Genomic DNA, 26,039 nt, shown 5'->3' with positions numbered 1-26,039 from the left:
GCCACGAATTTAGCAGCTCACGCGTTTGCAAAGATGGCACGTAGACCCACCCGACATGATTCCGCTGCTATAAATACAGAGCCTAGGGTTTTGTGCCGTGGGGTGCAAAAGAGGGTTTGTGAGTAGAGAGAAAGGCGGCTGTGAATTCTCTTTGGGCTTTTGAGAGGGTTTTTGGCATCCCCTTTGTGTGAGATTTGAGAGCTTGGCTGGGGGTTTAAGTTGTGTGGTTGTAAACCCTATTTGTATTCTCTCTCTAATAGTAAATCTCTCCCCTTTCTTGCCCCATGGACGTAGGCAATTTGCCGAACCACGTAAAATTGGTTGTCTCGCTATTTATGTGATTTGTAATAGTTTACTTAGGTTCCCTCGACAGGTTAGTCCTAGAACTGATGAGAGGAAGAGTTGATATCCCACTTTGTTGAGATATTTTACTTTTGGCTCTTGTTTCCTTGGTGAAACGGGAATTCTTGTTGCGATCTAACTCTCTTGTTGTGCTGCCGAGGTGCTGCCGAAATTTTCACTGCACACAACAGGTGAAACACGAAGCTATGAACTTTTTTTAAGACGATTGCAGATAACCTCTCTCATGTGCTGTCATACAGTTAGTTAACAGCACCCGTCATCCGACGATTAATTCATGAGATCTAGAGAGAAGTTTATTGGAAATTTGTCCTTCTCAAATTACTTATGTATTAAAGGTGATGGATGCCAATAAAAGAAAGAACTAATTAAGCAATGACAAGCACGATCTAAGGTATATATAGATGAAGTGGGTTTATGTCTACAGTTTATGCCCGTACATAACTATCTAAGTTCCATAGTATCCCATAAAATTAATTAAGATATCCTCACACCCGACAAATTGCACTCCATTACAAATTAAACCCCTAATTAATCAATCGGCCACTTCATGGTTTACGAGCTAGCCATGTTAATCTGCAGCACCTTGACCCCTACAAGCGCCAGCACGGTGCAAGAGGGCACGAACACAACGTCAGGAATGAGGCTGAGCCTGAACTTCTTTAGCTGGGGCACGTTCTCCCCGGTCCTCTTCAGCACCATGGCCGCCGGTGGGGGCCACCATGCCCGCCAGCACCATAGCCCCGTCCTCCTTCGACTTCGACTCGCTCGACAGGAGTTCTTCAAGCTTGCTCTTCAACTTGCCCATCTTTTCATCGCCATCTTTCATCGCTGCCCACTCTTGGTACCACTTCTGCGGAATTAAAATTTTGTCGCAAGAAAAAAATGTTTTAGAATATTTGAGAGCACGTAAAAAAGGCGGATTTTTCACAAAGATTAATGTCATGGACCGTTCGGGGTTCATGTAGAAATGTCGCTCAACTCCCCCACCCCAAACAACCCGGAGTTCTGTTAGCTATACTTTACTACCTCAACTAACGATGTTAGACCTGACTGCGCAGGTAAGAAAACGTGCGTCCAAATGACCAAAATGTCCTTGTTTGATAATACTAAACAATGTTTTGTCTATGCACTGCTGTACTTGGAGGGAGGCTTCTTTGCATTAATCTAAATGTAAACAATAAACATCCCTTTGGCGTACTATTCCTTTTGGACTTTTTGCACACAGACTAAAAGTGGTGTTTCAAAAAATCTCTGTCAAATTAACATGCTAGCTAGTTTATCAATTCGCCTCTTTTCAAGTCAAATATACTTTTGAAAACATGGACTATTTATGTAAAACCCTACTTTCGCGTATTTATCAACGTGTAATTGATAACACAAGCGAGAAAAACCAACCTCTATTTCCTTAAGTGGTGGAACTTTGACGTGCTTACCAGGCATGATTTCGTTAAAAGCACTACAAGGCAGATAAATGCAGGTTAGTCCGTAATTAATCATTAGGAGCTAGTGTCGTGTAACTGATTAAAGAAATAAAATTCTTACCTGCATAGATTGATGAAGGCAATATGGAACTTCTCAAAACTATCGATTTCCTCCTTACCGAAAAAATTGTCAAATAGTTTATCCGTTGATAGTGATTGCATTCCGGGAAGTCCTATATATAAAAAGAAAAAGGTTACGGTATATATGAGCCATACTCATTTGTGAGGGACATTTAGAAATGTTTTTAATTTCCACTAAAGATCGAAAAATAAAGGCTTTCGTTTAAATTGGCCCCTTAATTAAATCCCTCATAGTTTGACTAAGAAAATAAAGCTTGAATAATAATATTATGAAGAGATCAGAAACAATTAACTTCATATCTTTCTGGTCGGCACGTACTGGTCTCTCAATTTCTGGCATGCACAACTATAGTTTAAAGATAACACTTCTCAACAACCTACACACATCTGTTCAGCTACCGCGCAGATATTAAATTAATTACGTACCGAATTTCTGCAACAGGCTAACAGTGAGCCCCATGATGGCTGGAGGATTAGGAAGAGAATTAGCTAGCTAGGGAGCTTTTTCGGAAGAGACCCCTTGATTTGGTTTGAGAGCTTGAGGCAACGGCTTGTGTGCCTATATACATACGCACATAAAAAACGTACGTGGTTCTGTTTAAGTTATTAAAAGCGACAAGAGGAAGTTTAGAATTGTGTTCCTTTCCCCAGCTCTCCTCTCCCTCTGTCGTGAAGTCCTTTGGTTGTCTTTCGAGGAGACTTGTGAATGATTCATGACCTGAACCAAAAGTTTGCGGGCTAGCCTCACGTGTCAAGTCTGTTGGGATTCCCTGGGGGGGATGGCCCCCATGCCAAAAAAAAAGCCAAGGCCCCACCTCTGTGGTGTGGTAAAAAATACGCAGAGGCGGAGGAGATCCCCAAAAGTGTCCTAATTTCACTAGTAACGACTGTGCTAATCTTGCGTATTAATTGCACAGGTTAAGAGTTGGCAATGGGACGCATGCCGTTGTCACCTTTTTCGCCTATACTATCTTCCGTACGTAACCAACCTTACAGGACTTTCAGTCCAATCTAATTGATGTTTCCGGATTTTTACACCCTTGATAGAGGTGGATTGTCATAGCCTTAGTTACATGCTATCTAGATTGTTTCCTTCAATGCGTCCCAATGATTTCGTTCATGTAGGTAAATAAAAGCATATATAAAACATATATATAAATTTTCAGATACATATTCGTACTACAAGAAACAAATTTGTGAGGTCTTTAATTATTCATAAAATGTTGGTGGCAACTTAATTACAAGGAAGGATTCATACTTTTGTCTTGTTGTAATACAAAAGCACCTTAGAGGTTGCGTGGCTATCAATACGCAGAGATGTACGTAATCATTGGATGGAAAGTATTTTTTGGTTATTCTCACTGAAGCAAGAGCTAGGAAAGGTATTGTGGGATTATATTGGACAGTTGTGGGCGTAGGTCCTTAATTTGTTAAATCTAGAAACAAAGGGCGTGTTTAGCAAACTCAATAAAGTTGTTTTAGTGAAGACTAAATGCGTCTCTATATATGCCCGGCCCTATTTTGGCATATTAAAAAAGATATGTAGAGTGACTTGTTCTTTTGAGGCACGTACATTTCTATTCACTAATGAGACTAGGGACGAACCAAGTATCCCCTACTCTGAAAGAGAACTAGGGTAGAAATAGCCCCCATAGAAGGTAGCCTACAAATTAGATAAACTGAGTCTAGACTTTCGCTAATACAGCGAAAATAATATCAAAATAAAAGCGAAAAACAAAACTAAAAATAAACTAGAAAACATGCAAGATTTTATAGTGATTGGGATAGAAAGCCTACGTTCACTCCTCCTTCTCACGAAGGGGCTTCCTCACTATAACCAAAGTCCACCTAAATCACAAAACTTCCCGTTAGAATTGACCGCCCAACAAACCTAACCGTTGTCTCTCGTATACCCGTTTATACCTTAAATACATCATCTCAAACAATCATCAACAAATAAGAATTTGTTATTACTCAAACAAGAGATATTGTAAGATCAATGTACTAACAAGAACAACCAGAACAAGTGCAGGTTTTAAGCTTTAGGATAAAATAATTCTTTAATTGCTTGAAACAATTTGTAAATGGGTTGTATCAAGAATGAATCATTACAATGTTCTTCTGCGATCCTGCAACTTGAAGCAAGATGGCAAACTGGATAATCTCCCATAGCATAATGACACAAATAGACACCATCATTACATTATAATCAAAGTAACAAGGAATTCCAACTTCTATTTAAACATGTCATTATTGATATACTCGAAAAATCAACAGCTCTAAACTCTTTTACGCAAGTCCGCTGAACAAATTTCAGAAGCAACTATTGATGAAATAATTAGCTGCAACATCATTTCCACCACCAAGATCCAAGTTCAGAGAAATACAACCTGCATAGTTCATTGACAAGACGAAATGAATTATATCTCAAATATTTCATTAACAAGGTAAAATACATTTTAATGAAACCTATTTTGAGGAACTTGTAGTAATGTTGGTATTTTATACAAATATCTGATGAATTGGAGCAGCAAACAATAATAACAAATGTGGCGTTAATTAAGAATCAATCACAAGAAAACAAAAATTAGTAGAATGGAGCATAAACTTTACTCATGTCTCCAAAATAATATAATTAATTTGCTCCCAAAAAAATTTTAGATTATATCTTTAATCATGTTTTTTTAAAGTTTCAGCAGTACAGAAAGGCACACATACATACAAAAAACATGAAATTCCTTAACACCATTCATAACGTTCATTTTTCGTTAACACACATGTTTGAGACACGTTCTAAACACACGCGCAGACACGCTCACACACACAACACACACGCAAGTACACGCACGCATGCAAATTGTATGGGTACGGTTGTTAGGCACAGCTCTTTTTACCGTTGGATTTCACAGATTTATCAAGACTAAACCACCAATAAATTACATAGCAGACAAATAGAATTTATTTCCTTTCCTCTTCTTGTTGCCCATGTGCGATTTATTCATAGTTTTCCCCCCCTTTTATTTGCAGATTCTAGAGTCGTGTACTAATGCTGCATTTTTTAGCAGTTATCAATGCTTTAGGAGATTAGACTTGCATTATTATTTCCTGTATAGATATGGATATGAAAAATGCTTGAATAATTCTTCTAAGAAATCTATTTGGTTCACAGGTGACAGAAAAGCATACTAATGATCAATCATCATTTTTTTCCAATCATGTTCAACTTATGGAGCCTTAGCCAATAATATGACATAATGATGAGGCACCTAACTGCATGAAATATTCTTTATTTGGAAACTAAAAAACGTAGAAGAAAATAAAATTTGCATAAAAAATAAAAGGAAATAAAAAGAAATAAATCTTATGTTATCGTAACAAAATAGTCTTGCTTAAATGTAAGGAATCCAACAATGAAGATAGGTATGTGCAACTAAACCAATTACACACTGTGTGTGTGTATATATATAGACACATAAACACACAACACACACAGATATACATATATTTTCTCATACTAGATCATAAATCTTATCCTATTTTAATATTAAGTCCCCAAAATTTCATATTTGTAATTATGCCCACAAATCTTCATTTCTGTTTATAATGGGTTGTTATTTGAAACAAGGTAATCGATTTTGGGGTGTAAACTAGAAATCTGTGGGTGTTAATTACAACAACCTAATGGATTTGGGAACATAATGTGAAAATGGATAGAATACATGTAAAAATAAAAAATTACTTTAGCCCTTCAATTTGATTTCAGTCACATTGAGAACCATCCAACAAATGTCCAGAATGATATTATTATCGTGTCAGTGATAATCTCTCTACGAGAGAGAGCAGCACTCAACTCATGGCATTCTCAATAACTAATGAGGTATATCTTGCCAAAATCTTAATAACTCATGAAAGCATTGACATGCACATCCAGATGGTTCTTCCCTGGATTATGATTATTTGACATTGGCCAAACATTCATGTCACTTTCAATTGCCTTACCAAAATACTATTTTCTCAAGAAAATGAAGCTTTTGAAAGAAAAAACATTCAGAAAAACCTCCATATAGTTGTAGGGTTGTTGCACATTATGAATAAATTCATAAATTGACAATGTACACAAGAATAAATCAACAACTAGGATGTGCTTGTAGGAAACTATTTTCAAACCTAAAGGAAATCTGAAATTTCATCTTACCAAATTAACAGGAGGCTACAGTTTTACAGGGTAATTTTGAGGCAGAGCAAAAACAGGCTCATGATCTCCTTTCCCAAGATAAGCCAAGCCCAATCCATATCCTAATGCTCTCGACACTGGGACCGCAACAGCATTTCCAACTTGAATGTATCTACAGAAAGAGTTGAGAATTGAGAAATGAACGCGGGAATATATGTGAAACAAATTCATGTTGCGCATCAACTTGCATAAAAAGTTAACATGTGGAAAGGGGCAGCATTAGGGCATGTTTGGCAAATGGTCAAACTAGCTCATAAGTCACTGCAACATGTTTAGCAACTGGCTTATTTTGGTTTATAAGCCCACAAAAAAATCTCCCCTAATCCAGCTTATTTTTTGGTGGCTTATAAGCTATATAGTTTAACCAAGTAAATGTCTAGTTTACCCCTCAATAATTAAGATAATTCCAAAGTCTATTCAATGTTTAAATTTAGAGACATCCTTTTTGGTCATTTTAACAACAATGATGGATAATATTCCATCCATTTGCCAAACAATCTCTTGTTGAAAGAGGCTTATAATTCATTTTTTCATCATACACTTTGGCCTATAATCCACTTGGCTTATAATTCATTTGTGAATTATAAGCCAAGTTCCCAAACATGCCCTTAGTACATTTAGACAGAATTTATAGTGCAAGATAACAGGAACTTTAATAGTTGATAAAGCAAGTGAATTGTGACAAATAGGTCACAAGTTTGAGATATGCCACAGAAAATTTTAACAGAATTTAATCCTAAAAAATTAATCCATAAAACTACATTATACAAATTTGCCAGCTCAAGGAAAAATATTTATTCCACCTTTTTTTCTTTTTCTTTATTTTTATGAATACTCACTAGACATAAGTGTCGTGCACTGACACAGACACAAAATGTCCAACAAGATGATCGTCAAAATCAAAACTTGCATGCATATATGCGTAATTATGTATTATGTTCTGCACACTAAACAGTAGTTTACAGATTTGTAGGTATCGAACATGAATGAACAACTGCATCAGGTGCACCAATTTTTGTTGGATCATACTAATTAAAATGACTTTAATGGCCAAGCCGCATTTCTCAAAAGTCAAAAGTACAACATTTATATTCTATCCTATTTCTTTTTATTTCCTTTTATTTTTTATAAGTAATTATAATAGCATCATAGACTGCATTGCTTGACGCTTATACTTCTATTCTATCATATTTGAATCTTATATTTCAATCCTTAAGTGTACAGGAAAAAGGGCAATTACATAGATCCACATGTTACAGCCAGGAAAGTTTTCTTTTTCCTTGTTTATCGCTGTTACAGCATGGAAAGTTAAACTACAAAAAGATATCAGTAAAACAATAAAAAATCAACAGTTATATGTATACAACTCGTAACCTTCATATTGTAGAATTGCACCGAATGTGTATCACGTGCATGTTAATAATGTCTCATGCTGTGGCATGTCCATCTCAGTGTGACAGCATTCATGAAACATAAGGTTACATAGATGTGGACCTTACATTTCTCAAGTAATTAACAGATATAAACACTGTTATAAATAGCAGTAAATAGCCTAGCAATAGCGACACTAATAGCATTGGCGGTCCCTTCCCGTTACCCTACGTTGTCACCCAATAACGGTGACATATTGAGGAATATACGTTTTTCGCTTGCAAAAGCGGCCAAGAGCGCACCACAGCAATGAGTAGCGAGCAATTGCGAGCAAAAACCACTTTTTATCGCTATTTAAAAACGGTTTGAGATTTATTTTTTTAAGTTAAACCCGACCCAAAACAACTACATTCCACCGCCTTCCTCGCTTTCCGGCGTACTTCTGCCGCTCCCATAGGCACCTCCCTCTAACACCTCGCTCAACACTTCCTCTCACCTCCTCTCGCCATGAGCTCATCTCAATGTAGTTCTCTTACCGCTTAGCTCATCTTCTCAAAGATGACAACTATTTGACTTCTCTGGTTATCTTCGGTATTATGTGACAGTTACATGTCTATTTCATGTTTAAGATCTCTTTAAATCATCAAATGCACTTTTAGATTTTCTAAACTTTTTTATAATTTTTCTTTTTTAATATTTATACATATCTAAATTAGGTCGTTATTTGACTTTGCGCTTTTTACCGCTATTTTTCCACAATAGCCCCAAATAGCCTTAGCGATGCCTCACCGCTACACGATGCTAATGGCTATCGATAGCCTTAGATATAAATTAAAGAAATATTAGGATTTTTCTTGATTCATTTCCTGTGTACAGAGGCTAGATTTATAAGCATGATTGGTAACAAATTTACAACAATAATCATAACAAATTGCCAGCCCATAATTGATATCTTCATGAACCTGTTACAGCAGCTGGAGATATAATTGGAGTGAATCAAATATTGTTACAGCAGCTAAAGATCATGATTGTTGGAGTGAATCAGATTTGGTTAATATAAATGTTGCTCAAAAATAAACATGAGCCGTAAATGGAAGTGAGATGGTCTCAACGAAGGCCTGAATTGCACTAGCCATACCATCCAAACAATGATAGCAGCTGGTACTTGATTTACTTTATAATCAATTCAGAAATTCTATGATAGTTATAAAGATCACAATAAATTAACCAATCCTACAATTTAAACTAACTTTAGCTAGGTGAAAATCCTCTGAAGATAAAAACAAGGGGTTTTTTTGGCAAATGTTCCCTGTACTCTGTGGTTAGCTACTTATCAGTTATCACCCCCACCCCCACCCCCCAAAAAAAAAAAAAATTATTAACATGTCCCCTAATTGATCAACATTGTCAAAACTATGATAGTCAAAGCTAGCCTATCATGCAGAACGTGCGATAACTATCACGCACCGGGCCTCGTGATAGCTATAAAAAGGATAGAAATAAATTTTAGAAAATCACTAAATACTAAAAATATTAGTTTTATACCCAAAATAGTTTGAGTATGGAATCTTTAGTTTTTATGCATCTTGTATGATTATAGGTTTGATCAAGGAGTAAGTTCTTGGAGTACGGTTCTCCAAATTGTTATCAAATCTCTTAATGTGTGTAGATTTCTTCGCATTAGTTGTTTTCTATTATATATTATTTAAATGATAATTTATTTTTGTGTAGAGAAATTGTGGATTAGATATGTTATTATGTTCATTATTAGTAATTGTTAACAAATTAAAATTGTGATAGCTATTTTTCTTTTACAAGGTAAATATTATTTTAGTATATGAGATTATTGAAAATATATCATTTCAAATTTATTGTTCAAATGCATTTATTAAAGAGTTCTATTTGACAACAATAAATTATCTATTCGTTTAGATTCATGAATATTCTACTTTCATGAAATTGATATGAGAAAAATTTGTAAAAGTGTTGAAGCATTTATATTGCTTTTCATGCTAGTGAAAATTATGTGTGATACTTTGAGCGAAAAGAAAAGCGTTTTAAATATCAAAAATCATTCGTGATACTTTGAGACTTCTCTATTTGTCAATAAAGTTTCTTTTAAAATGAAGTTTATTGCAATATGGAAGTGCACCGTAGGTTTAGCATGTGTTTTGTGCACATGTTGTTAGTGTTATCGAGGCACACACCTCGGGCACGGGGCGCTACAAGTTGGGGCAATTGCGCTCCGCACCTGAGGCGGGGCGCTACATGCACACGAGGCGCACGCCTCGCGTGCAACTCGTGTGTGCCTCGCTCGCGCCTCATATGCGTTTGACATTTATATCATGTAATAGACTCTTTCTTCTATTTTTTTTAAATAATTTACATATTACATATTTACATCATGTAATAATCATGTAATAGACTCTTTCTTCTATTTTTTTTAAATAATTTACATATTACATATTTACATCATGTAATAGACTCTTTCTTGCTAGTTGTTAATTTTTTTTTTAAATAATTTACATATTACATATTTACATCATGTAATAGACTCTTTCTTGCTAGTTGTTAATTCATCCTCCATCTTTTCATGTTTAACCTATAAAAATGAAATAGTAATTAATTAATTTAGTATACTTATTTGCTAACAATAACTTTCTTTTCTAATTAACATGCTAACTAGAAATTATGAACATGTAAATATGTAATTGTTATCTTCATTCTCCATCTTTTCATGCTAACTAGCAAATAGCAATTAAGAATGCTAACTAGAAAATTGTGAACAATCATATTTGTTAATCATTTAATTGTTACTTAAAAATACATATATCAATTTTAAATGAAAATACATATTTCTTATTTGTTACTTGCTTATTTTGTTTCATAGACTTTTGCTTATGTTGAAGATTATCTTGCATTGTGATTTATGAAAACTAATGAACTTCTCTATGTTATTCATGCTAGTTAAGACTCTTTCGTGATTTAGTATGTGAAATTATATTTCTTAGTTTTTTTATGTTACAATTTATAAACATGTTGCTTATATGCTATTTTGTCTTATGTTGGAAAATGTTAGTTTGAGTTATGCGCCTCAATTCAGTGAGGCGCGCGCATCGTTGCACATGGTGCGCATATGGGTCGTTGTCATGCATATCAAAATAAGCTGTGCATTTTGTGGACGTGACAGAAACCATACATAGGGATGCGTCTACAAATGACATTAAAAACAATACAAGAAACATACTTCATTGCACTTGAACTTTATCGTTACTAGTAATACTAAGCTTCTTGCAAATGTGATGCATGTGAATAAGCTTGGCGCCGTCAAAGCTTTTGAGTGCATTTCCCAGATATAGATATGAGAGTCAGATACCTGTATTTCTTAAGAAAATTATTTTCCATACCTCTTTCATGTGAACAAGTGGTAGCCTGATATTTCAGTTTTGGTCTTTTAAGATTGGCCTCATAGTTAAGCACAAAGGGTACTAATTACCTAATTACATAACTTTTGAATATTATTTATGAACTATGCGGTTGAAATAAATATGATATGATATGATCAAATTGTCAAGGCTCCGAGAACCCGGCAATTTGACATTATATATAGTAGATTTTTTTGAAGGGGAACCACATAAGAGATTTTGGATAACCTGAATGCCAGCAATTTGACATTATATATAGTATATTTTTTGAAGAACCACATAAGAGATTTTGGATAACCTGAATGCCAGCAATTTGACATTATATGTTGTGATAATTAAACACCAAGCCAGAGAATAGAACAATCACAAACACAATATTTACGTGGTTCGATCAAATTGATCTACGTCCATGGCAAGAAGGGGATAGATCTCACTAATAGAGAGAGGGAGTACAAATAGAGATTACACTCACTCAATAATCTCACAAACAACAAATCACTCTTCCTAACTGATCTTAGCTCTGATGGATTTCTCAAGTTCTGATAGATCTCCTAAGCTCAGATTATTCTAAGAAGAGAGCGGAGAGGGGGGGTTTTATAGCTTCCATGCCCTCTCTTTTGTCAACAAATTCGGCACCTCTCCCTCTCTCTTTGTCAACAATTACGGATCCAGCTCCCCTCTTTCAACACAGAAAACCAGCTACACACTAAAAGCCAGCCAACCCCCAAGTCAACAATTTCGGCCCTTTCTCTCTTTCGGTGCCTCTATATTTGACTAACATTATATATAGTATATTTTTTGAAGAACGACATAAGAGATTTTGGATATCCTGAATTCGTTAGGCAGCATGAACACTGTCCAAAATGATCAAGAAATTTGAATTCTGGTCAAGTTAATGTATCACAAGGACTGCTTGTGATGGCAGGCATGACAGAAATCACATTTAATGCTCAGGGATAGGCTAAGTCATTGCAAAGCTCCTGACTAGTATGGTTATGCATTACTAAGATACTCTTTTGCCAAGGTTTTGGATATATTAAGATAATATCTTTCTCTGTTGGTTTTCGACTTGTTTATGAGCCAGATATGAGTTTTACTACCAAAAGAAACGTGATAAAAAAGACAACAGTATGCCCTTAGTAACCAATATCGGTGTAGGTGGTTACAGGAAAAAGAGCAGGGAAACCAATATTGGTATAGGTGGTTCCGGAAGAAGTTTCATAAGCAGCTATGCAGAAGACGAAACTTTACCTCTGTTTGACTGGTCCAATCAGCTTATAGTAGTCAGGAAAACCCTGAAGTCTTGCATTTTCCCGAACAGATAGTACCCGATCTTGTTCTGGATGAATAATAATCTAAAGGAATATCATTGAAAATATCAGAAATGTTTGAAAGCAAATAGAAAAGGTCTTCAATTATTAAGAAAAAAGGACAAAGAATATCGGAAAAGACAGGACGAAAACCTGATTGTGTGGCTCTGCTCTTGTTACCACGGTTGGTACAGTCTCATCCCACCACAGACGACCAAAGGGCCTTTTAGAGTACGAAGTCAATTAAGAATTTTGATAAAGTTTGAAGTCAAAATATTAGACAGCACAATCAATAAGGGCAAAGATGAGTACACTAACTTTGGAGATTTTCCATTAATATAGCTCAAGGCGTAGTCAGGCACCTGAATTACGAGAGATGTATAGGATATTAAAATGCCAATTTACCAATCATAAGTCTCGAAGCAAATGGAGATAGAGGTTACCAGTGGTTTCCCCGAAGGTAAAAGTGCTCTTGGAACAGCTGTATCCAATCGAGCTACATTGTCTGGACCCACCACAACACCAGGTAAATTTCTGAAGTTTGCGCCCTATTGTTAACGTAGAGGGGAAAACAATTAGCTCAAGTTAACAAAAGTACCAAACAAATTTAATATTGTCAGGCTGATTGATAAGTACCTTGTGCTTAGGTATCTGACATACACGTCCGTGATCATCTTCATTTAATTGAAGAGGTATGTGATCATAAATTATCTGATTCAACATCTCTACAAATCGAAAAAAAAATATGAAAAGATTTATGAAAAGTAATAATATTACATATGATATTAGATGATAAATTGCAAAACAAGGAATAAGAAATTATGACAGGATTAATAAAAGAAAAACTCAAAAAGTAAGAAAAAAATGAAAAATAACAATCAGACCATGAGTATTCCACTGTGGCTAGCATGAGAAAAAATAGAAAAAATATGGTTTCAAGTTTTGATTGGCCAAATTACAGCAGTTAGATGCTTGTTACAGTAATGGTTTTGAGATCAACCTTTTTCTATATAAGCGGATAAAACAAATTTGCCAAAAAACAAAATTACCAAAGAATCCTGAATGCATGAAACAAAGTACTGGAATCTGAACCCCAATAAATAGTGGTTTTATGATTCAGGCTAACACTGAACTATTCATAGGCTCATCCAGGTATGAATTATTTTTGAATTCCATCATTACACAGCAAGAACAAGATTATAAAGTGTGTTATTAGTTCAATATTTGCTTCTGCTAACCGCTGTCATCTCACTTTTAAAAAATCTCTTGAAATTGACAAATGCTTTCAGTTCTAAATCGTGTACTCGACAAACATTAACGATAAGATAAACTGTGTTCACAATATGGACATTTAGTTCTCTGAGTTCCATGGAAACTGACTAGATTCTTGGACACTTTAACTGCTGATTTGTTGGATGTGGTACAGTAACAAATTTAGTCAGTTATTGCTTCATCTGGTTTCAGTAATAGATCAAAATAGCTCCATTTTTTACGGAAAAAAGTGTCAAACCAGTGGTTTTACAGATAGGACTCTTTATCTTGTTACCCTAAAATTACAAAGCTTCAAGCTAACGCATCTTATATGCTTATGCTTGCTGATTATGGTCTTGACGTTGGGAACTGGCTCTTAAGACAAACGTCGATGGCTAGGGAAAAGAGAGAGAGAGAGAACAGTACTATTGGAAATAAAATATTGGGAGAATTTTAAAAAAAAGACCGATTTTGCTAAATAATTAGTAAAATTGACCATTTTGCTAATTATTGGCAAAATCGACCTCTTTAAAAAATGTCGATTTTAAAAAACACCTAGCTTAGAACATACAAGACTATGTTTCGGCCACTCATTTCTTGTGCAAAATATATGCTCTAGTGTGATGTTAGGCATAAGAAATGAGTAACCAAAACATATAGGACTAAAAGTCCCGTATGTTTTCTAAGTGAACTAATCAGTGATTAGTCCACCCAAAACATACGGGACTAATAGTCACGTATGTTCTGAGCTAGGCGTTTTCAAAACCGACCATTTTTTGGCATGTTAGTCAAAAAGAGATCGATTTTACTAAATAATTAGCAAAATTATCGATTTTGCTAAATATTTAGCAAAATCGGTCTTTTTTTAAAAATTTCCCTAAAAAAATTATGTCACTTGCCTTTCATATTTGTAGCTCAGAAAGATAACAAACTCAAATTCAAAGATTATGCCAAAAATGATCCAATAAACTTACCCTCTCGTCTTAGCCGAATAAAACGTTGAAAATCAGTTTTAGGAGGGTCCACATAGCCCATTTCATCTCTAGACTCATCATTTTCAACCTAATAAAATAATGAAAAGGATAAGTTTATGGAATATATTTAAGAAAAACCATTTGCACAAAAATATAAAATCACCGGTGGAAGATCTGATATAGCGTCAGCAAGAAGCAACGCCTTTTGAAGATTCTTTTGTAGACACCCATCAAATGCTACGACGTGAGTCTAGAGGAAAATATATCATATAAGAAAGAATTATTAGCAAATAAATAACATTGTAGAATAAATAACATTGTAGAATAAATAACATTGTAGAAAATATTTGACAACCTTATTTATTTAAACGAAACAAAACAAAACAATTTGTACCTCAAATTCAACAGGAGAACCACCGCGTGTTATCACTTCATGCGTCGGTAAAGGAAATTGGGGCAATTTCTACGATACAAAACATGGCTTAAAACATGGAAGTGGTAAACTATAAAACAAGCCAATAACAGAAGCAAACCTGAGTTGGTTGAGCACCCCATAAAAATACCCTCATCCTGTATTGAGGAAGACCATAGCTCCCTGCAGCCAGAATCCCCAACTTTGCTTGATATCTCATTGACACCAACTGGCTAAGGGCATACCTTCCTAAATATCCCTTAGCAAACTTGAGAATGTCCACTACGTTCTCCATAAGTACATATTTTGGCTTCAAAAATTTAACAAAATCCATGAAGACAGCCATTTGCTTGTTCTTTTCATCCTTAAATGGATCTTCTGTTTGTCTAAATCTATTGAACCCACTTATTCCTTGGCAGGGAGGTCCTCCACAAATGACATCTACTTTCCCCTATTAAAGTAAACCGCAATTTAATTTAAAAGTAAATTTAAAAGGAATGCTTACTATGAGTGATAAGTTAGAATGAACCTACAGGTAGTGGCAAAATATTCTTCTTGTACCCATATGTCACAAAACTCCTTATACTATCCGTGCAGTTACTGTTTAGACCCCCAAAAAAAGGAGTCAGGGAATATATCGAACGACTACACTCAGTAAATATATGAAAAGAAAAATACCTTAGACCATCCACAGGTTCCCATGTGTCTTCACTGGATCCATAACCCTTCCACCGGACCTAGATGGATAATAAAAGATATCAAGAAGGCACTTCATAGATAATACTCTAAAAATCAAAAAAAAAAAGTTTCAAGCTAAACATTTACTACCTTAAATTTTAGGCCATCTTTATCAAGGTTCTCTGTTTTACCATAGCAAATCCCTACGAACTTCCCAACTTCAAATTCACCTGAAGCAACATTTGACTGTTCCTCAGGGTCCTCAATATCTGAACCATCAGAGCATGGAGTTTCACTCTCCACACAATATGTTTCCACTAATCTCTCCCATTCATGCAACAAGGCTAAGAAATCCTCTGCTTTCTCATTTCGAACCTATGGAAATGCATCAAACCAAAAAAGAACTTTTACGAGTAATAAGGAAATAAATTAAGACAAAGTCATTGAATATTAAGATAAGCTCCTATATTCTTGTGAACATATATCTAAAAATAGAAATCTTCAAAAAGTTTGCATTACAATTTTTATTTATTAACTGGAAGACTACAGTGCTATTCCAAAGTACCTCTGCTTCTGGATGGTTGAACCTTAAGCTTTCACAGGCGTAAGAATTCATATCAACTGCCCAGCGCTGCATGAAACAACAGTATATAAGTGAAAATCAAAATAACCATACACAAAATGCATGTTGAAGAATAAACGTACTGTTTTGAGATTAACGCCAGCCAAATTTGCTCCAAGACATAACCCAGTTGACATTGCACCACAACCAGAATATAGGTCTAGTAGCGAAAGTTCGCCATGAACATTAGAAGTGGTAGATGAAGTTGAGGTGGTTGATGACTCTATGACATCAACACCTAGCATATAACCGTAAAATCAAAATTAAATTATAGAAATTTCAACAACTCAATTGTAGTAAAGAGTAGAAGGTTATAATGATATAATTCAAGCAATATTACCAGATTGCAAACATGAAAACGAAGAATAAGCTACATTGAAGGACATATCGTAGTATAGATCAGAACCCACTATGGCATTCTCATTAACAGCCGAACCAACCTGTAAGATCCATAATTCAAAAGAGATATATATAAATTTAAAATAAAATTTTCAACGTTGAAGATTAGGGAATATTAGTTGTTAAATTCAAGATACAAACAACAGCACACTTACCTCTGGAGAAACATGAACTATTTGAATTTTTTTTGTAATGCAATTCAATGCATTATCATTGGTTTCATCAGACAAAAAGACCCTTCTAGAATCATGACAAGTAGCAAGTGTCCCGATAACCTAAAAAGGCAAGACGCATTAAGATTCATTCAAACAAAAATATCATTATCTACAAGAGTTGAGTGGAAAGACATACTGTGTCTTCTGCTCTAAAGAACCATCTTGCAGTGAAATATAATTCATTGTCGTAAGTGCTAAAAAACTCAACAATACGACAAATATAGTCCTTTTCTCCTTCTCCAGCCTGTTAGAATTTGCCATAAAACATCAATAATTATACCTGAAGGAAACACAAAAAAGAATATTTCGGAACTGTATTCAGTGCAGCCTTTAGACTAAAAAAATGCATATACATTTTATTTCCTAGGAATCAATTAGGTAGATAATGCATGAGTATCAACTTGAAAGTTGTACTACTGTGCTTTATGCCATACATGAGAATGGAGTGATATTCTTGAAATGATTATGTCAATAAACAAAATATTTCGATAAGCCTCAAATGACATGTTATTAACGTTAACTTTTTAAATGTATTTTAGTTACTAGTAAGTTATGTTTGGCTTCTGACATGTTTTTCCTCTTTGATTTGACTTTTTCATAAGTTTGTGACTTACAGGCATTTTAGTTAAATGTTATTTGTGAGAAATTGTGTTTTAAACCATTTTCTAGTGTGTTTGTTTATTAGGTAGAGTCTGATTGTGCTCATCATAGTGTTGTATCGGGGGCTTCACAGAAACAAAAATGTCTATACAAGAGTGAAGAATAATAACACTAAATAAACACAATGAAGACAAAGAGAACAACACACAATGATTTAACATAGTTCGGTCAATATGACCTACGTCCACGGGCGAGAACAGCAAAAACTTAGCCAATCACAGAAGAGAATATTACAAAGAGAGATCACTCTATTGTCTCACCAAAATCACACAAAGAAGAAAACACTCAAAAAAAACACTCAAAGAAAACCCTCTTTTTTTTCTCTTCAAATCTCTCTTTCTTCTCTCTATTCTGAATTTATGTTCAATGCTCTAACCCTTCACCACTCTCCTCTATTTATAACCTTCAAAAGGGTTGGTGGAATAGTATTTTGGGTTAGTGAAACAGTAATAGGGTTGGTGAGTTTAATTCAAAATTAAATAACAAATCTCCACCTTGATTTTGAATATGAAGATCTTCTCTTCACTCTTATTATCTAGCTAGATGCCCCTTACGGACTTAACCTCCGCTTGTTGAACTTAAAACAATTCGAAACAATGCTCGAACTTACGTAAAGGTACGGGCTTCGTCATTATATCTACTAAATTATCTATAATACCAATTTTCTCAATCTTAATAACTTTAATTTTCTCTATTAAAATGATACCTGACGTCTATATGTTTGATTCTTTCATGATATATCTGATGATTTGTTAAATGTATAACCTTCTAGCTGTCATAAAATATTGTAGTAACAACTTTGTGTAAGCCGAGATCTTCAACCAAACCTCTTAACCAAATAAATTCTTACACTGCTTTTGTTACAATCATATACTCACCCCTGTGGTAGATAAAGCAACTGTCGACTATAGAGTGGCCTTTCAACTAATGACACTACCTGAAAGAATGAATATATAATATGTCAGCGATCATCTCTTATCCAAATCGCCCGCATAATCTGAATCAGAATAGCCAAATATTCTGCAATCTGAATTTGTGTTCCTCCATAAATACAAAACACCACAATCTATATCCCTTCACTCTAATAGTATATCCTAGAAAGATAGTTTCTTTTGCTCTAGGTTCAAACTTACCATCATTAATATGAAAATAAGCAGAACAACCAAATACTCTTAAATAAGAGTAATTAGCAGGGGCACCAGATCATACCTCCTCATTCATATGCCCTAACCACATATGCCGCAAACGTGTGATGTTAGAATCTGAATCTTCTGAGGATGATACTGCTGCAGCACATGTCATTGTGTTGACTTCAAGGATATAGAGAGCATTTATCTTCTTTCCTTTCATCATAATAAGAGAGCCTTTACTAACTCTCAAAACTCTATATTCAGCCGAAAACTTAAAACTATTTGAGACAAATGTGCAAGAAATGAGATTCTTCTTTAACTCTGGTATATGTTAGACATTGCTCAATGCTCTAACAATGCCATCATGGGTTCTAATCTCAATTGATCCGACACCAATAATTTTGCAAAATATGTTATTTCCCGACAAGACATTCTCACCAACGATAGACTGATATGTGACAAACCAATCCCTATGCGGACATATATGGTAGGAACAATCCGAATCAAGAACTCACACATCTTGTGAACGAGTATTAATACTAACTGAAAGAACTTTATGTGAACTAGAAGACAAATTAGTTACAGTGACAACTGAAAGTTTCACCTCCCCAGACTTCAATTGTGAAATATCCTTTACTTTGAACGCTGGACAATTAGGTTTTATATAGCCATACTTGTGACAGTAATAACATTGAACATTTTTTCTTGACCTAGACTTTGATCTAGATATATTTCTAGATATGTCTCTACCACTAACACCTTTTTCAGGACGACCACGAGCGCACAAGCCTTCATTTTAATCCTCTCCTCCTACAATAAACACTTTCTTCCTTAACTTTTTTGAATGTAAGACTGATTTGACATCCTCTAAAAAAAGTGTATCTCTACCATATAACATGTTATTAACAAAATTCTCATAGAAATGAGATAATGAATATAACAAAATAAAGGATTGATCTTCATCAATTTTAACATCAATGTTCTTTAAATTCATAAGAATAGTATTAAGTTCATCTAAATGTTTTTTAATCTGCATATCTTCCTTCATGCGAAGGGTAAAAAGGCATTGCTTCAAGTAAAGCTTGTTCGTTAGAGATTTCATTATGTACAAGCTCTCTAACTTGAACCACAAGCTGACTGCGATATCTTTATTGGTAACCTCCCGTGAAACCTCATCGGCCAAATAGAACTGTATGGTATTATGCACATTCATCTCTAATTCTTCTTTCTCATCATCTGACATAAATTCCTGCAACTTATCCTTTCTAGACAAAACTTTGAACAATCCTTATTGTACTAGGAGCGCCCTCATTTTTACTCTCCACAAACTTAAGTTGTTTCTCCTATCGAATTTTTCTATTTTATATTTTACAGAAGACAACTTGAAGCCCACTAGAACAGTAACCGTACTTGTAAACAGTAGTCATACTTGAAATATTAACAGTACTTATGAATAGTACCGTGCTCATGAATAGTGTCAATGCTTTTAAAAAGTAAATGATAATTTAACTTATTTTATGAGGAGGATGGTCCACTTTAGTGACAGCTACAGAACATACGATAAGCAAATACACGTTCTAAGTCAGACTCTGATACCAATTTGTTACTGCGAGGGGCTTCACAAATACAGAAGATGTTTATATAAGAATAGAGAATAACAACATTGAATAAACACAATGAAGACAAAAAGAACATCACACAAGGATTTAACGTGATTCGGTCGGTATGACCTACGTCCACTGACAAGAACAGCAAATAACTTCACTAATCACAAAAGAAAAGATTGCAAAGGGGATCACTCTAATGTCTCACCCAACTCACACAAATAAAAGAACACTCAAAGAAAACTCTTTTTTCTCTTCAAATCTCTCTTTCTTCTCTCTGTTCTAAATTTCTATTTGATGCTCTAACCATTCACCACTCTTCTCTATTTATAACCTTCAAAAAGGTTGGTGGAATAGTGTTTTGAGTTGGTGGAAACAATAATAGGGTTGGTGAGTTGAATTCAAAGTCAAATAACACAAAGTTCTTATAAAATACGAGCAAAAGAATTATATGTAAAGGCAATGGGTCATAAACATCTAGAAAAACATGATCAACTGTCCAAATCTATGGTATACTGATTTTATAGCATAAAATAGCAAATGCATCAAGCCAAGTCTTTAAAATATTCACTTATAAATGTACATGCAGCCAGTACAAACTTGTGAGAAAATGGATATTATGGTTATCAGGAAAGTCAAAAGACTTCCACAAATTAGTAACAATTAATAGACTACTTTAGAAGTTACACTAAAAAAATTTACAAATAAAATGCTAGAACTAAGCATACCAAAACAAATATGTAAAATAATATATGAACACTATTGAATTTTATATCTGCCAGAGGATGAAAGGTGATCCTAATCCCAAAAAACAAAATTTAAAAAAAAACATTTAGAAAGGATACTCACCACTACATAAGCACAATCATGGAGATTATAAACAATGTCATCAACTTTGGCTTGCCAATAGTGGCACTTAGCTTTCAGCATGATATCATCATCTTTCCTACAATAGCATAGTAACATTCGCATTATGAAAGTGATGAATGAACTAATTTAATAGATAAACAAAACAATGAAGGAAAGAATCATTGAGACAAAATTCTTTTGTTTCTGATTAGGGGACTTACTTTTGTGTGATTGATATCCGGTTCCCAGCATTCTGAGTTTGTATATATGAATGAATAAAAGAGAAGGAAAAAAGTAAGTGAATAGAACAAAGTCCAAATTGGACAATTTTAGAAATAGATTCATAATATTTGTGCTCATATTTCTACTACAGTTTTATTGTTTGTAGACAAATAAGAAGTAAAAGAATACACACACACGTGTGTGTGTGCGAGTATGCAGCAACAATATTATAGTTTTGTATCTATTCTTTTAGGCAAAATGATTTAGCACGTAACTAATGGCCTTATGATTGGATGCTGGTGGAATAATAAGCGTTGTGGTAGTACCTTAGACGGGTGTTAATGTCAGTACAGACAAGTAATGCGGATAGATCACTCAAAAGGCGGTTTTTAGGTCACACGTACAAAGACAAGTAATATTGTAGCAAACACTGTGAAGTTGTTCACACATATGCAGATATCACGTAAATGCCATGATTCAAGATCAGAATTTAATGTAAAGTAACTCTATGCAACAAGGTGGTATTTAGGTCGCACACATAAAAAGTAATATTGTAGCAAACATTTTGAAGTTGTTTATACATATGCAGATATCACGTAAACTCCGTGATTCAAGATCAGAATTTAAGGTAAACTAGCTCTATGCGAGGATGTTTAACTGTTGTTACTGCCATCAATGACATCTCTAATTTATTTATCAAGTTGAGATGAGCTCACATCATTACATGAGTATGTAATAGTAATAGGTAATGGTAAAAGATAGAGAGAATGAGGGACTCATCCAATCAGAAATAAAATGGCTTTTGATGGCGCAGGTACTGAGCTTTCACAGTGCATGAGCGATTGGTTAAGTACTTAAATGCCAGAGATAACAGACGTTGAAGGATTAAAATAGTTATACATCAATTAAAATTATCAAGGGATTATCAACAGAATGTCAGATACTTAAAGGATAGAAGTGTAATACAAGCCGTAAGTAACTAGAGTTCAACACAAAAAGGTAATTAACTTTAAACCAACTGAAAGCAAACTCAGATGACCTCATGGGAAAAACAATTTATATGAAATGGAATGATGTATAAATGCAATAGATATGGGCTTATAGGAACCAGGGAAATAAAAAGTTTGAAGCAGAATGCAGTTACTCAATGTTACATTTTAAATCCTATATGTGTTTTAACTTCACCAAGTGGTAACTCAAATTTGATATTTGAAATTAGACAAAATTTAAACGTAAATGAAAACATCTGTGAAATTCTCAATGAGCGTTTGGAAATAACTCAAAACAAAGTTTTTCAAAAATATATACGATTTCACATGAAAAAGATAATTTATATGAAAATTTAATTATGACACAAAGGCAAAATATCTGCCTTATTGAGGAACCAGATAAAGAAAAGCTGAACAAAATATCTGCTATTAGACCCCATTGAACTTAAGCCCTCAAAATTTTCAATATAAGCACTAAAATGGGTCAAGCCTAATCCGTTAAGCCAGACCTTTTATCCACATTTAAAAACTGCATTCCCAAATTCTCTATTCTCCAATCCTGAAATTCTTTACACTTGCGACTCGGCTCTATTAAAATGCAAAGTACCAATCCCAGTTTTGAAATCCCCTTCGATTACTTTTCGTGAGACGAGCGGTACATCGCCAACCCTTACAGACCGCTGCCTCCCGGTGCATCACTCTTTGCCCTTAAGAACATTTTCCACAGTGAATGTAATGAAGAATCAAATGTGCAACCGCACGAGTGATGATTTGTTGAATAATTGATCAGTCACTCGTTGAAAAAGATAAATTTGGCAACACAGACAATGGGAAAATTGTACGATGTTATAAAATTATGCAAACACAAAGTGAACAATTGTAAAAAAAAATTAACAATGTACTTCTATTGACTATATTTTGCTTTTACATATATGTTTCATTTGGTTTTGGTTCTGTCAGTATTTAGATAAAAAATAACATATAGTGTGTGTTCTTGTAGTATTTGCCCCGAGCGACCAAAGTTTCTGGATCCAGACTTGGGAAATGTAAAATATAGAATATGTGGTTACTTTAGGAGCAAGCGAAAATTGTTAAACTTGAATGCACTTCCCCTTTATCACATTCTACATCTGGTTCCTTTAGGAACCAGCAAAAAATGTTAAACTTGAATGTACTTACTCATTATCACAGTCAAGTCTTAACTCTACCTAATTACGAAATTCTAAATTGATGTTAAATCAGACAGCATCTTAAAGGAAAACAAAATGTTTGTGAAATTTTGATAAACCTTCCCTAGGTAACTATTTTTATATGAAATAGGATAGCTATAAATGCAAAAGATATGGTTCTTTTAAGAACAAGGGAAAAAATAAAGAAGTTGAAGCTGAATGTAACTACTCAATATTACATTTAAAATCATAAAACTGCTAACTCCATCTAATCAAAAGAACTCAAATTGATCTTTAAATCCTCGGAATATAAAAATAAACTGAAATTTTTGTGAACTTTTGATATGTACCGTCTCAGGATATCTATGCGGCCACCGTCTCCTCGCCTCCTCCTCAGGCACCGGGTCTCCAATGAAGCACGAATCATCAGCCTCTCCATCTTCACCATCTCCTGCCTTTTTCACAGCCACTCCAGTTTTCTTCTTCTTCGCCGCGGCGATCTCGCCCAAATAGTGCTCTTGCTTCCCTTCTTCACTCTCCTCTTCCATCAGCACCTCTTCAGCGTCGATATCAGTGATTTCATCCACCTTCGCTGCCGATTTCTTCGGCTTTTTGGCAGAAGCTCTTGTTTTCTTCGGTTTCGCCTCTTCAGTGAGATCTGCGTCGGGGATCTCCGCCGGCAGCGGCTTTTGAGCAGCCTTGCGCTTGGATCGACGGGTAGCCGAGTGGACTGAAGGAGGAAGAGACGAAGTCTCGGTTGCAGGCGCCATGGGAGAAGAAAGAGAGAGCGAAAGGAGGGATTTTTAGGGTTTTTGAGAGGGAAAAGAGGGAATTTGTTTGGGAGGGACGGAATCGTTGGTGATTTACTAGTTGGATTTGAAATATATATTGGATTCCGGAGAGAGGTTGAGAGGGAGACGAAAAATTGCGCGGGAGTTTGAAAAGTTTTAATTTTGAGTGGGGGAGAGCGGGAGCTCACCTGGATTTTCGAGGGTAGTGGGCAAATGGAACTGCGTCCGTTTGGACTGGGCCGGCCTGTTGAGATAAATAAGCTAGGTTGGTAAAGTTAGAAAACCGACAGACAGGGTCACATTATTTAGAGCATGTTTGGAGTCTATGGAATGTATAGTTCAAATCAATTACAATCCGTTTACTGTGGAATATAATCTAATACGCGTTCGATAAGTTTAGTTGGTTATAATCCGTTTTTTAGTTTTAAATGTTCGGAAAACGAGAGGATTATAACATATTATTGTTGTTAAAATAATCAAAAAAGAATGTAGATTCAAATTTAAGCATTAGAGTACTTACCAATACAGTTTGCTCATGACGGGTAAAATTATCTTTTAATTGGTCAAACGTCATGAGTTATAATATACCAAAAAAGAAAGTGGGATGCTCTAGCTTATGTTTTGTTGGAATATAACCAATCAAAAATAATACACTTGCCAAACCCCAAAACATGAATTACAATAAGCTTTGACTCCTTGTTCAGAATTTAAAAACGCAAGGTTGAGCTCTGCGTTTGAAAGACTGGAACGCAGCTGCAAGACTTGCACTCAGGAAGGCTAACAGCCTTATCCTTTAACGCTAGGAACGCGTTCCAAGTCGTTGGGACTCTATCCTAGAATCTCGCGCCTCTTTAACAGCTTAATTACTGTTATAAATAGACCCCTTAGGGTTATCTTTTAAGAGTCACTTAACTCTTCTTCTTCTCTATTAGCTTTCGTAATGGCTTCAAGAGAAACAAGCTCTCGCCTGAACCAGGCTGAATCGACCTCTTCAACTTCATCAATAACGAGAGCGAGCAGTGCTTCTGGCACCATAGTTGTTCAGTCGCCATATGGATCTGCTCACTCTGGTAAGCCATGACTCACATAACTTGCCTCGACAAAATTCTTTAACCCTGGATGGGTTCTTCATCAAGGACGATAATGAAGATGGTTCATCTTCTTTTGAATAAAACACAGGAATAGAACTCTGCGTTGTTTGTGAAACGCAAAGTTGGTCTCTGCATTTTAGAATAAAAACGCAGGTTTCAACTTTTGCGTTTAAGATTGGTAACGCAGGTCTTACCTTCTTTGTTTCAGATTGATAACGTAGTTCTTGAACCATGTGTTTTAGATCAGTCCATTGGACTTGTATTAGTAACTTGATTTAGCCACTAATTCCCGCTTTTATTTTCTTTAGCAGTTCTAGAGCAATCATCTAGAAAGAGGTCTTTCACTGTCTGTAGGCGTCAAAAAATGCCTATAGGTGTTGGAATACAGCTCGAGATGAAGAGAAGACGATGAACGTCATTATCTAAGTCCAAATAGGATTATCCAAAGACATAAAGAAGCCAACGAGACGCATGAAGTGTATCGCGCACGAGTCAACAAGGAGACGAAACACGCGTAAAGGCAGAACAACCACAAAACAAGCAAACTGAAGGGGCTATACATAGCCAGAAAGTCAAAAAGACGGACGAAGAAGGCCACGGGGCTCGCATGAGTGGCTCGCACACTAATTGGTGGTTCGCACCTGTGTGAGCCACCAAATGGTGGCTCGCACAGTTCCAATCCATCACGAATGTTCTCACGCCCAGAAACTCCCAAAAC

The 26,039-nt window shown here is 35.2% G+C and overlaps 1 protein-coding gene and 1 pseudogene across 1 annotated transcript; both read right to left on the bottom strand.

The window, feature by feature from the left end:
- Positions 742-2,481, bottom strand: LOC109842393 (annotated as a pseudogene).
- On the bottom strand, positions 3,967-24,314 carry LOC109824220 (DNA (cytosine-5)-methyltransferase CMT3-like). The gene is made up of 22 exons (XM_020390759.1): positions 23,790-24,314; positions 21,281-21,312; positions 21,060-21,156; positions 16,953-17,060; positions 16,757-16,876; positions 16,543-16,642; positions 16,286-16,440; positions 16,146-16,211; positions 15,731-15,955; positions 15,581-15,639; positions 15,436-15,502; positions 15,024-15,353; positions 14,885-14,953; positions 14,654-14,740; positions 14,491-14,578; positions 12,902-12,990; positions 12,709-12,813; positions 12,584-12,627; positions 12,419-12,488; positions 12,207-12,310; positions 6,121-6,271; positions 3,967-4,315 (listed from the first exon to the last, which is right to left on the bottom strand). The coding sequence occupies exons 1-21, from the start codon at positions 24,207-24,209 to the stop codon at positions 6,136-6,138; spliced, it is 2,571 nt and encodes an 856-aa protein (XP_020246348.1). The 5' UTR covers positions 24,210-24,314; the 3' UTR covers positions 3,967-4,315; positions 6,121-6,135.

Source organism: Asparagus officinalis, chromosome 1, assembly GCF_001876935.1.
Source record: "Asparagus officinalis chromosome 1, Aspof.V1, whole genome shotgun sequence".
Classification (NCBI taxonomy): Eukaryota; Viridiplantae; Streptophyta; class Magnoliopsida; order Asparagales; family Asparagaceae; genus Asparagus; species Asparagus officinalis.
This window is presented reverse-complemented; position numbering and strand designations above follow the sequence as displayed.

Bases quoted from the DNA above. Each gene is read 5' to 3' on its own strand.
- LOC109824220 (XM_020390759.1), bottom strand. From the start codon at position 24,209: ATGGCGCCTGCAACCGAGACTTCGTCTCTTCCTCCTTCAGTCCACTCG. The intron at 14,741-14,884 runs GTACAAATTGTT...ATTTTCCTCTAG, and splicing joins GTTCTCCTGTTGAATTTGAG to ACTCACGTCGTAGCATTTGA. The intron at 12,814-12,901 runs GTACTTATCAAT...CGTTAACAATAG, and splicing joins GTCAGATACCTAAGCACAAG to GGCGCAAACTTCAGAAATTT.